Raw genomic sequence first — 12725 nt, 5'->3', positions numbered from 1 at the left:
GCAGTGAGTGAAAAATGGACATGTTGAACAATGGGTTTCAGGGTCTCGGGTTTGAAAAATAGCATAATAACAACTTTCATGTTTTCATTATCATTTGCTTATATTGACTACCGAGTCTGATAAGGGACCCCTTGGATGATCCATTGCTCAATGAAATACTACCTGATTGGAAGTGTGCTGGTTATCAGATATTCATTTGTCGACTCCCGGGTCCTGGAACTCAGAAGTTGGTATGGTTGACCCAAATTTGGGTGGTCGGAACTTGGCGTCTCATAGGGCAACACAAGCTTCGCACCCCGGATTCCAAATTCTGCAAGACAACCTGTGCACCATCAAAGGCCATGTCAGGAGATCACCTGCTGCTCCGGGAACTTGGTAACTTTGATTTATTACCTCCTCTGATTTGGTTGATGTACAACTACCTCAGCTCCATCATGTCTACAATTATGATACACATGGGCCCACCCATCTATATTTTATACCACCCTTGGCCCACCCATCTAATACAACATCCCATACAACACCCTCGGCCCACCCGTCTAATTAATATGTGTCTGGGCCTACCCATCTAATACAATATTTTATAATACCCTCGGCCCACCCATCTAATTTAATATGTGTCTGGGCCCACCCGTGAATGTGATAACAAGTACCTACCCATCTATCTCATACACATCTACCTTAATACACCCATCTGCATAATATCCAACTACCTCGGCCCACCCGTCTACCTAATATTCATATACATCGGCCCACTCATCTACTCTATATATTCCCTGCATGGGCCCACCCGCCTCCATCGGGAATAATTTGCCTCCCGGCCCATCCATCATAGTCGAGGATATTTTTATCATGGGCCCATGGTCCACTGGCCCGTATCATATGGGATATTATGCATGTCCGTTCCCTCGTATTATACGGAGATAGGTCACTGTAATATGTGTCGTTCATCAGCTGACTCAGATCGAGCGCCGTCAGGCACGTTTGCGCCGGATCAAACAACGACAGCCACATCAAGCCCCTCATACAGACTTGTCTGAAATGGCGAGTGATCCTCAATTACACCATCACATTGGCCGAAGCGAGAAGATGTTTGACAAGTTTGGTTAATACCTGCACAAGCACGCAGGAGATCCTGCTATGAAGGTAAAATATTGTTGCGACTTCTTAAATCATTCTGAGATGCTGTTTAGGACTTTCTCCCTCGATTGAAAGAGCATATTGTTCTTCGCCTTGAATCAGAAATCACTGAATCGCCCATAGAAAGTCCTTCCGAACAGCACAACTCCATTTTCTTCAAGTGGAACTGGATTTATCATCACAACCTCGCCAGATTCAACTACACCACCTACGATGTCCGAAGGGCTCAAGACGTCGTCAATCCCAGGACACCCCACTGCAACATCATGTTGCTCAAACACGATCACATTGATGGTGAGCACGGAGATGCCTATTGTTACGCCAAAGTTATTGGCATACACCACATTAACGTTGTGTGCTCTTCAAACTTGCATGAATCTCGTAGGATAGAGTTTCTTTTTGTTAGGTGGTACGAATCCATGCAAAATCACGCATGGCCCACATGCAGTTTGGGCCGCGTTCATTTCCGGCCTCTGGAAAACCACAAGTCTTTCGGATTCGTAGACCCCAGAGTCGTTTTGAGGGGGTGTTACGTTATACCGGCCTTTTCTTGAGGCCAACGCAATCCAGGCGAACACGGAATTTCCCCTCTTGCAGGTGACATGCATGATTGGCATGAATATTATATCAACAGGTGAATTAACTGAGATGTCATCATTTGAATTTTCTCAATATCATCACACTAGCTTCGTCGATCACGACACTATCATGCGCTTTCATTACGGCCTCGGGGTAGGGCACGTGTATTCTCATCAGACAAACCCTTGCTTGACACAAGTAACCCCCGGCCCCACTACACAGACGCCGGCGCATCCAGAAGATGAATATCTAAATAACGGAGAAAGATACCAAGCTTCTGACAGTGAAGAGGATGATGTAGATGATGTGGATGGCCATGTTGGCTCGGAAGAACTTGATTACTTTGACCAGGGGCTCAATGCTAGCACAGTGTCACTCTCATGGGAGCTGGATGACATGTTCCCTAATAGTCATACATTTGACTACGAAAATTAATGTTCTTCTGCCTTGCTGATCATTTCATGGTAGATTGTCTCTTGTGTGACTCGCTTTCGCCTTCCTGGGTTCCGGATATTTCATCTTCGCTTCCCCTATATTTTCGAATGTGGCATCCATCATCATCTTCCCCTGGCATGTCATAACATGCTGTTGCTTCTTCCTGGTGCGGCAGTATTAGGCGCAGCTTCTTCCTGGCATGTCGTAACTCGCCGTTGCTCTTTCTGGCCATTCATCCATTTCCGCTCTGCCTCGTTGCAAAATAGCCGGAATGCCCTGGCTAAATCCTGACTTTCCATCGCTAAGGGCTGGCGCACCATCGGATGGCTGAAAGTTGTAGGTCCGGCCAGACACACTTGCATACTTTTTATTTTATTTTATTTTTTAAATCCAATTTCTGCCCTTTGCAGATGAGACTCACTTGCATACTTAAAGTGTCTCATTCGCTCTTTTTCATACATCAAGATGCAGCAGTCAAATTCCCTCTTGTCTGTTCCGGCTGCTGACACTCCAATTTATGTCTATGTGCACAGTGAAAATATATGCAACCGCGTTCTTCGACTTCTTCCCCTCAGGGTAAGTACAGTTCACTGTGGACTATGTTTGCCATCGCTGACCTTTTCACAGAATGATGAGGTTGGCTATCACCAATCAGACGTGTACTTAACTTGACCTCTCTGATTTCAGCCTTTCCACGGCCTCTCCAGTCGATTCTTATTCATAGGGTATGCCGCCCATGACTATCAACTTGCACCAATCTATGTGAGATCAATACTTTCTCAATCAAATTTATGTTCTTATTGCGTTCATTTATAGTGGCCTGAGGAGTATCGAGAATTCTCTGAGCCACCACACGACATCATACATCACATTGGTTTCCTGGCATCTGACAACAACTTTGCAAGGTCTCCAGTATATGAGATCAAGGTGACAACTTTTTATGATTTCGCCAAGCTCACCTCTCATAAGACAACCATATTAGCCCAGTAGCTCTGGATTTCTCGAAGATGTTCATCCACCATTTTGCGGGCCCAGCCCACAAGGTCTTCTATGTCCCATCTGGGTGGTGAGTACCATTCTCGGTGCTGCATCACTTCATCCGACTCACTTCATCGCATCACATCCATAGCTCGAACGGCTAAACGGGATTCCGTTCAACCCTGCACAATTCCCAAATGGTTTCCTGCCTCCTGTTCCCCCCATTTCTGTTGGAATTCCCGCTTGGGACGCCTTTGGTCCATTCACTCAGCAATCGTTATCTTTCTCTGACATGTTGCTCCCACTGTCCATGGATTTTGATAATGATCATACTGTTGATCTCACTGTCGCATCTACGGCAGATGACATGTTCGAATCTGCTTTGGATGACTATGACAGCAGCCTCTTCAGCAACGTGATCATCGCTGACGGGGCAGATCTCCCTCATGAAGAACTTCATTGGAGGCTGACGCTTAGGGACGATTCGCTTGACGGCAATCAGAAAAAATCACTCAGACTTGCATTGCTGACGTCACCTTGGGGGCGCCCGATCAAGTTGGCAAAATATCTTTATGTGGGTCACATATTGATTGGGACACCCACCAATACATTCTCTATGTGTGAAGTGGAATGCAGGCACTTGATCACCACCAGCTTATTGAGAGCCCTCCATCTTGACCTCAAAACATACGAAGAAATTCGTGAAATACCTTGTGAGTGCCCATCTCTAACTACAGAGGTCATTAACTTACAATGATCAGTGACAGTCATGAACAGTTTCGGGAGTGAGGCTCGCATATATTGGTCCCAGTTAAGAACCAGGGTGAGCTTGTCCTGTAGCACTACACTTACCTATTACTGATCATTTCGAGCAGTTCTTAGATCACCCCATAGATTTTACCTTCGAGCTGAGGAAAGTTGTGAGGGGTGGGACGACTCCAGACACCAAATTTGGGGACAGCACGGAGCAGGAGGCTGAAATCAAACTTCTCATCATCGATTTGATGAACTCTGGTGACGAAAATATGGTAAGAGATTGCACATTGCGCAATTATTCTTTTGACATTTCCATCCTTTAGATTCGAGAAGCTATCTGCAAGCTTATAGTCACTCAAGGGTTCCGGGAAATCCTCTGGGCCACATTATACAGACCCATTGCTGACTTTCCTCAAGGCCAAGCGCGATTGGCGGATCTTTACCCCAAAGCCATCCAAACCTTGATGGGTTATCTAGGAAAGGGTATCGTGGGCATACTTGTTGCTCTCGTAAGTTCTCTTCTCGTATTTGTCTGATCATTAACGATTTTTCATATCAGATGTATCAGTCATTCATACCGTCTCACGCAGAAAAGACATATTTAAAGATGCTAGAATTATACCCTCGCATTATGGCTGCCCTAGATGTGATGTATACGCATCCACACCGTTTCGACACTTTCTTCGATGCAGTCCTGAAGCTCCCTCACATACGGTCAGTGTCTTAACATTGCTTTTGTGTCGTACTCATCACGACTTCAGGGAAGAAAATGTCTTGTCTATTGATCCCAAGACCCGCCATGCGAGACTAATCCTGGACCCCATCACGAATTTGAAGCAGATGAAGATGATGGATGATGTCAGGGATATAGTTGTCGAACCGTCTCATGATGAATTGACAGTCCCTTATGCACAATTCAGGCTTCCGCATTCGTTCAAGTCTGTGGTAATTCCTCAATATTACTTCATGGCGCTCCCGCCTGTGTAGTCGAGATTTGGATAAGACATCGATACTGTTCGATTGTATGTCGTAATGTAGTAACGATGATGCATACTATAGATTACAATCTGCTCCGAGGGTATTATGCATTACTTTTGTACATCAACGAAGCTATATGTGTGAAATGTGTATGTATTGAATGAGTGGTGGGATATCACAGTATGTCGTCAATTGTGATGTGGTCTGGTATGTAGGCTAACTATAGCCTGTTAATGCATCTCTAGGACATGACTGTAAGTCTTTCAAGCTCGCAAACAAACAAAAAAACTTGCCCTCTGCACTGCCGATCCCAATCGCCGAATCACACGACCAAAACCGTCCTTCGAAGACTGTACCCATCTCCTGATTGGACTCGATCACAGCACTTGTGGGATATTCAAGTTGGCCGCCTCCACCGCCGGAGTCAGGCCGATACGAGTGAGCGATGTAATGTAAACGCGCACCTTGATTCTTGTTTCTAGATATTCTAGGTAGGTCTTTTGAGTGTTAGCATTGGCGATCAATGTAAATAGTAGTATTACTTACGCAAGCGTCATGATCAGCGAGTTGGGGACCGTTGATCATGCGTGTCATTCTCTGGCACTAACGTCAACGTCGATATTTATTAATAGATCTGATCGGGCATATATTTGAGTAGTCGTACCTTATTTGCCGTAGCTGGTAATTATAATTGTTGTTTATGGAAATAATGTGAGATATGTGTGGTATTTGTGTTTGTTTATGCCTCCATACTCGTTCACTACTAATCGACCTGCACTCGCTGGATTACGTAATTTTCGAACACTCTCTGCTACCGTGACCATCGTCAGCTCATAGATCTAATTTACGGTCCTTCATTCAGTGTCCCCCATTCAGAACGTGCAAAGGTGTGTTTATTATTCGCCTCATTCAAGCCTCATCACAGCATAACACCATATTGGTCATTTTGCAGATGGTATGTTCAATCGTGATGCGCCTTATGATGTTGCGCGGTACTCAGGACCCTAACACGCTCTAGACAGTGTTGGTATCCCAACAGCGATCTGTGGCACTGTCTGATAGTAGTATTGGTACCTGGCCGATGCAATTGCCCCGCTACGCCGAGGTGGTATTACTGTGAGTACTCATCATTAACTATTCGGAGTATACATTGATTTCTATATACATAGTACGGATGATGCATATGAAGATAACCTGGTCCACAAGAAGCAAATAAGTGATCCACTGTTCGTCGTCTTATCTTCGACCGGTGTCAAACTAACCTTCATTGACAGGCCCTCAGTGTACGGAGACTGGCAGGAGTTGGTTCATCCATTGGGTGGTACGTATTTCTATAATCTCAAACAGGTAAGCACCGCTTGTACTTGTGGGTTACTTTACCTCATGGAAATCTAGAACATGTATACTCTGACAAACCTAAGGGACTATCGGAATTTACAGACACTCGATGAGTTTGTAAATGCATCGCGAGCTGCGGCGAAAGAAGATGCATGGACGTTGGTTGTTCAGCCAATGATCTTTATGGGAGAAGAGAGATTTCAATACTACTATGTAGTCCCCGGCAGCCGCATTATTACCTGGCTAGAGGACCTGGATGGCTACATTCTCTTTTGAGCTTGTGTCAAGCCAAGCGAATGGAGGCACAAGAGTATGTTGTCCTCTAATTATTATTTTTTGTGAGCTTGATCAGAACCATGCAGGACTCGAATTAGAAGCTCAATATTGGTGAGCGGTCAACATCGAACGTAAATAAAGTCAAATTGAGCTGAGCGTTTCTCGCTAGGAAACACTTTGAGTACTTTCCCCACCAGTTCAGAATATCTCGATCGGAAGTGCGATGCATATGGGGACAATTGGTTTGTTATCTTGGAGGCAAGTCCTACACTACTGCAGCGACACTCAGAATAACTTCAAAATAGAAGCGACGACCTTAAAGCAATCTACTGCAGCGTCCATATTCTGGAATCTAGACGAAATGAATCAGATCGTTGGCCAACTGGCCAATATCGGTATGTGACATTATCTTTGTCTCGCTATATAGCAGCCATGATGGGATTAATCGAACCCTCGTCTCTTAGAAGAAATTGTTGAAAATGATTTGGTCCCAGAAACCGGAGTCATATCATGTTGTTCGTGAGTTTGTAGGGCCGAGAACTTCAAATGCTGATTTTTTTTTTTACTAACAGGCAGAATTATGTACATGCTACGTACGTCGCTCTCTTGTATCGCATACACTATTAATCATGCAGAAACATAGGTCATCACCAGTATTTGCATCGCCACAATCAGCCTGAGGCTCGTCTAATTCAAACACATGCTGTGAGAGAGAAGCACAGAAAGTTTAAACTTCTGGAATTTATGAGCAATTCTGCAGCTACAGTGCTCTGCATGCCAATCACTATTGCTCGCGTCAGGAGCACCTCCGTTGATGGTATCGTAAACGGGGTGGAAGTCCAGTCGTTTATCGATGATTTCAGCAATCAGACTAGAAATCAAATCACCCTGGTCAGTGCTATATCAGTATCGTGAATGAGGACGTCTCCCCATTTAGTCTTCCTTTACAGGCAGGTATCTCCATGGCCTTGGATGTCGCCATCCTTGCCATTCCATGGTTAGGTACAACGTCGACTGCACAGATGTTGTGCTCCTGCTCCTTCCTTTTAGGTGTCGGCTGTATTTTTGCAGGCACGATAGTACACCACTTTGGCAAGAGAATGAAATCTTTGGACTTTGCGGTTCGGTTTCCTCATCTTTCTACATGCTGAGCCTCACATTTTCTACTGAACAGGTCTATTATCTGCGAAGGAAGGGGCTGATGCTTTTGGTTATTACAAGCATACCGACCTGTTTTTGCATGTTGAGGTAATCAGTTTTGACTTTGATTACAATTACTTAGGTTACTCATGAAATTGCTATCAGTGTGACAAGTTCCATCCTCGGATTTCTCACAGGCATCACTGTAGACTTTAAGCCATCTACGCCCTTGGTCATTGCATGCTTTGCTACACTCGCTGTTGTGGTAGGTTCATTGATTATATTGGTGGTCGCCAGTTACGGCCCAGGCCCAGCTAGGATGAGACCTCAATGACATCTTTGTCATGAGGCTGTTTGCATACATGATCTCGCGTCTCGCATGGGTCGCGCTCAGAGGTTCAGAGGTTAGCTCTAGTAATTCAATAGACAAGTCAATTTGCATATTCTAAGTCTCAAGATACCTACTTGTACATTATTGAATTTATCAGAATATGTTCGACGTTTGACAGAAGCTTTTATGGTTCTCAACTTGACATCGGCGACCGCACTGCTCAGGGCAATTGTTGTTTTATGCTATCGCAATCACTATGCTAAGATCTTTTGGTTACAGAACACTACTGCAACTAATTTGTGCGTTGCAATGTCTTCTACACTTGCTCCTGGTCCTCGATTTCATCGTCCTCGTTGCCTGAGGAAAGCGGTCAGTTTATTTCAAGGGAGCCCGTGTGAAACATACATTGTATGGGGGAAGGGGCATTCCATGTGATCTGACGAGGAGAGTATGTGCTAATCCCACTTGGTGCGTATTCCTCCAAAACGCTGACCCGATAACATTCCTCCAGCCAACGAAGCCTATAGTTTTGGTATAATTTTTCCAATTTTGAATAGCGCAAGTCTGCACAATGCAGTCGTTCTTTGAGTTTGGCTACGGAGTCCTTGTCCGTTTCACGGTTGTACTCCGGCAGAAGAACGGGAGCCTCGTCATCTTTCACTGAAGATGAGTTCTTGTCAACATCTGTCGCTCTGAACTAACCTAAGTTTTAGGAATGTGCGATGATGATATTCACAGACCTTACAACGACAAGTTCTTTAGGCCTGCCCCTCTGATTGGTGTTTCCCCCTGCCTCAATCCTAATGGATAGCATTAGTAAGTCCTACCGCAAGTGCGTCATCAGAGTTACCGGAGGTTTAAGCTAATGATATGTCCGGATAGGTTAAAGGTTTGACTCTGAGTCCAGGATTGTTGCATATTTTGGTTGATGGTAAGCAGTTTTATTTTCTACTGTCTACGGAGCTTTTATTCACTATGATCCGTTTTTTATGACACAGAATTCCCTATGGTGGACCATCGTGCCCCTTGGTCACCATGGCCAGCCGCCAAGCCCCCAATCACCATGGTCAGCCAGCCAGCCAGCCAGCCATCTTGGCTTTTTGCTTGGCTGCCATCAGGTACCTCGTTTACTTAGAATCCCACGTGGTGCGTCCGTGATAAAAGCTGACTTCAGTTCCAGCGAAACCCGAACTTTCCTCGCCAAATCTCATGACCACCGTAAATGGTGTTTCAAGCATTCCGAGTAAACACACCACGTCAGCCCTTCAGATGGGGCCCCGAAAAAAAGTGTAAGCTGTCCCTCATGTTCAGTATACTGAGATTGGCAGACTCATCTAGTCGCACAGTTCAACATCTGATCCCCTTATCTCTCATGGATGCCACTTCGGGTGAACAGTATTCGCTCTGTGCAATTTTCCTTCTCTGCTCACCAACGGTATCCTCAGGTTAGAGCAAATGGAAGATACTCCGCTGGAGGACTTTTCTGCTGAGTGAAAACGACATATCTGTATTTGCTCACTGGCTTATTGACGTGCTTGGCAGTGAGCGACGAGAGCATCGCATTTTTGAGCACCTCTTAGACTCATATCCTGGCCTTTTAGAGCGACTACAAAATGGATCTGAGGAGGAACTTATCCATGTGGGTGAGCTCGTACGTTTTTATTGTTGTGTGCCCTGAGTTTATGCTTACGCTCTGTAGATTGGTAAGGGAGCTGCAGGTGCGAGGGGCAACGACACGAAAACATTAAAGTCTGCAGTGCTTGATTGGATTTCCCTGAAAGGCACAGCAATCCAGCCTCCTTTACACAGAAACTCGAAGATTGACCGTGGATTCAACCATGAGCTTACTGGATCGCTGCTTTGTCCCGCAGGGTTGGACTGGAAAGACCCAGAGTATGTTTCGGTTTACTGGCATTCGCGATCAACACTAATTTTTCACTTCATTGTGTACAGGACGAGAGAGAACCTCCGAAGCGGAGAACTATCGGTATGTGGAGATCAATGGCCCGTATTTTTGTATGCCAACCATACTTACGACGCTGATGACCCGTGGTGTGGTCTTCTCAGGAATCGCTTACTTGTATATGTGAGTAGGCACAACTATTCTACGTCATCCCTAAGTACATCCTTTTTCACTAGGCTTACAAACACGTTTTTACATCCCCGAGTTCGGTTGACAAAGAACCAAAAGCTACGCGATCTGGAAATGCTCGCCTCCATGGCATGAATGCTGTCACCGTCACTTCTATATCTTATATTGCAACACAGGTTAGTCTTAGAACATTTTTAAAGCTGAACTTATTCTGACGCACAACTGAAGTTCCGATTTGCTTTAAGTTCCTCTTCAGTATTTTCCCGGACCAACACAACGACAGACTCAGAGACGTTCTATCACAGTCTCCTCGACCTCCTCGAGGACCCTGATGAATCTAAGGAGCTCGATGAGCTGCTGACATGGTGGAATCGGTATTCTTCTTACTCCTCACCATTTTTCCAAGGCTCATATGTTGTCTTTTACCCAGACAAGTTTTTCCTGCTTCATCTGCCGCCAAGCGATCTATCAGCACCAATAGCGCCTTGGCAAAGATTTGACTCAAACATCTTGCAGTCAAACAGGCTGAAAATTTAAGCTCTTCGTAGTATTTACTCATGCATTTTTCCATGTAGTAAATACAATTGCAATTTTATATCAATTTGTGTGTGCTCTTGCAACAAAGATAACATTAAATTGACCCCAAGTCAAGCCTGCATATTGCTTCGAATAGGAATGTTTCAGGTTGAAGACAACTTAAGGCAACATAACTGAAATTCAATTGTGAAATGACAACTTGTTGTCGCTGTGCAGTACAATGTTCTCATGTGTCGAATTGGTCCATGCGAGCAGGTCTTGTGAGACAATATCTGCAACTAACTTTTCATTTGAGCTTTGAGGAAATTAAAATAATCAACTGAAATGGAACATAGTGACCGTACCTCACCGGCCAGCTGGCAAAAGTTAATGCATTGCTATTACTCTGCAACCTTGAAACAAAGTCAGCCCCAGTCCTTCACAGTCTGGCCTTGGAAGACTATAAAGAACAACAGCATTCTGAGAGAGTTTTTGCAGAATAAAATGACTACCTTAACTTGCATACCACAATCATATCTCATCAGAGTTGGATGGGATGATAGCCCACTGTGGTTCATTGCTTACATTGTGTACTCAATAAATTTGGGCAACATAATCTAGCATCACAATCACATATCTGATATCAGCAATGAGAGAGCTCTTGTCAAGACTGCAACAGGAATCATGACTTGCATGTGACAACCATATTGATACACCATGATAACACACTACAGTTGTTGCACACCCTTTACTTGTTTGTGGTGGTGATCCAGAACAGTCCAGCTATATAAAGCTTTATCTCATATTGGCATTTATTCAGATATTGCAAAGGAAGAAACCCCTGTCAAAGGTTACATATCATGATCAGGACAGGGCAGAATTGTGGTGGACTACAAGTGTACTGACAATAATACTCAGATTGTAGACCATGGAGGCTCTCATCAACTTTGCAACAGCTGGCAGGTACTTGCAATCAGACATCAAAAATGTACATTTGGCCATTTTCATCCCATGTAGTCCAGGTATTTAAAGCTTTATCTCATATTGGCATTTATTCAGATATTGCAAAGGAAGAAACCCCTGTCAAAGGTTACATATCATGATCAGGACAGGGCAGAATTGTGGTGGACTACAAGTGTACTAACAATAATACTTAGATTGTAGACCATGGAGGCCCTCATCAACTTTGCTGCAGCTGGCAGATGTTACAAAATATACCATCTTGATGATGAGCTGACAGGTACTTGCAATCAGACATCAAAATTGTACAGTTGGCCATTTCCATTCCATGTAGTCCGGGTATTTAAAGCTTTGTAATGTGAAGTACAATTATGATACATATTGTACATATTGTAGATCAGATAAAGCAATATATAAGTTTATCATTTTCGCGCTGGTTACCTGATGTTGAAAACTGGGCCTGGGCGTCGTGCATGAGATCCATTCCTCGAAGATGAGAGCGAGGACGGCTGTAAAAATTAGAGATGATGTAGTTGCCAAGATGAAAGTTCATACATCGTGACTGGCTGTCGTCCTGCCCCTCTCCTCTACCAAATGAGGATCTGAATGACTTGGCTTCAACTGCCCCCAGCGTTTCTTCTGAGGAGGATTGTTTTCATCCATCTAGTAAGTGAGATAGGTGAATGGATGTGCATGTTTTTGTGGAATGGAAGTAGGAGGCGTGGTGGTAGCAAATAGGACCGACTGGTGTCTATGTACATGTTTGCAATGAGGATTATGAAGTGTAGTTGGAAGCGCCCATTATCAATTGGCAGCCTGAAATACTATTAATAGCATATTACCTCGAAGGGTGAAGCAGGTTAATCGGGCAAAAGGCCATCAGGAAACTTCACTGATGGGTTTAGGTGCAAATACCAGGTGTAAGAAAATATCGTGGCTGTTCCCAATCTCGGCTACTACTGTGCGAGACTGGGTGATGTGGCTTGGTGGAAAGCTTGGGCAAGAATGTGACAAATCGGAACAAATAAAAACTTAGAAAGTAGGCAAAAGTACTGCCCCAGTGAGGCTCGAACTCACGACCTTCCGATGCCGGTGAATAACAGTCGGACGCTGTAACCAACTCAGCCATGGGGCATGTGCTGTTGACGCCACCTCGACCAATTAGGCCAGTGCCGTTACCATGTCTCAGGGCCTTCCTGCGATTTA

At 44.5% G+C, this 12725-nt stretch overlaps 3 protein-coding genes and 1 non-coding gene across 4 annotated transcripts; 2 read left to right on the top strand and 2 right to left on the bottom strand.

Moving 5' to 3' along the window:
* Window positions 1-1848: 1848 nt before the first annotated feature.
* Window positions 1849-6480, top strand: HD556DRAFT_1437393 (uncharacterized protein; the record flags this gene model as incomplete). The annotated part of the gene is made up of 17 exons (XM_041305697.1): window positions 1849-2088; window positions 2590-2730; window positions 2782-2790; window positions 2842-2916; window positions 2971-3081; window positions 3137-3220; window positions 3284-3845; window positions 3894-3955; window positions 4008-4160; window positions 4212-4397; window positions 4448-4602; window positions 4650-4833; window positions 5792-5821; window positions 5885-5982; window positions 6036-6092; window positions 6141-6213; window positions 6262-6480. 17 exons carry the CDS (start codon window positions 1849-1851, stop codon window positions 6478-6480), a joined length of 2439 nt encoding a protein of 812 aa, XP_041165980.1.
* A 1787-nt stretch (window positions 6481-8267) lies between these two features.
* HD556DRAFT_1437392 (uncharacterized protein) lies at window positions 8268-8869 on the bottom strand (the record flags this gene model as incomplete). The annotated part of the gene is made up of 4 exons (XM_041305696.1): window positions 8268-8308; window positions 8357-8648; window positions 8697-8751; window positions 8802-8869. The coding sequence occupies 4 exons, from the start codon at window positions 8867-8869 to the stop codon at window positions 8268-8270; spliced, it is 456 nt and encodes a 151-aa protein (XP_041165979.1).
* Window positions 8870-9014: 145 nt separating this feature from the next.
* On the top strand, window positions 9015-10543 carry HD556DRAFT_1429257 (uncharacterized protein; the record flags this gene model as incomplete). Its single annotated transcript, XM_041304796.1, has 8 exons — window positions 9015-9069; window positions 9348-9441; window positions 9494-9602; window positions 9651-9844; window positions 9905-10037; window positions 10091-10219; window positions 10272-10417; window positions 10474-10543. The coding sequence occupies 8 exons, from the start codon at window positions 9015-9017 to the stop codon at window positions 10541-10543; spliced, it is 930 nt and encodes a 309-aa protein (XP_041165978.1).
* Window positions 10544-12571: 2028 nt separating this feature from the next.
* Window positions 12572-12654, bottom strand: HD556DRAFT_t21. The gene has a single exon. It is a non-coding gene; the product is annotated as a tRNA-Asn (tRNA).
* Between the last annotated feature and the right edge of the window lie 71 nt (window positions 12655-12725).

This window comes from Suillus plorans (assembly GCF_016647745.1).
Source record: "Suillus plorans strain S12 chromosome Unknown HD556scaffold_4, whole genome shotgun sequence".
In the NCBI taxonomy this organism is placed as follows: Eukaryota; Fungi; Basidiomycota; class Agaricomycetes; order Boletales; family Suillaceae; genus Suillus; species Suillus plorans.
This window is presented reverse-complemented; position numbering and strand designations above follow the sequence as displayed.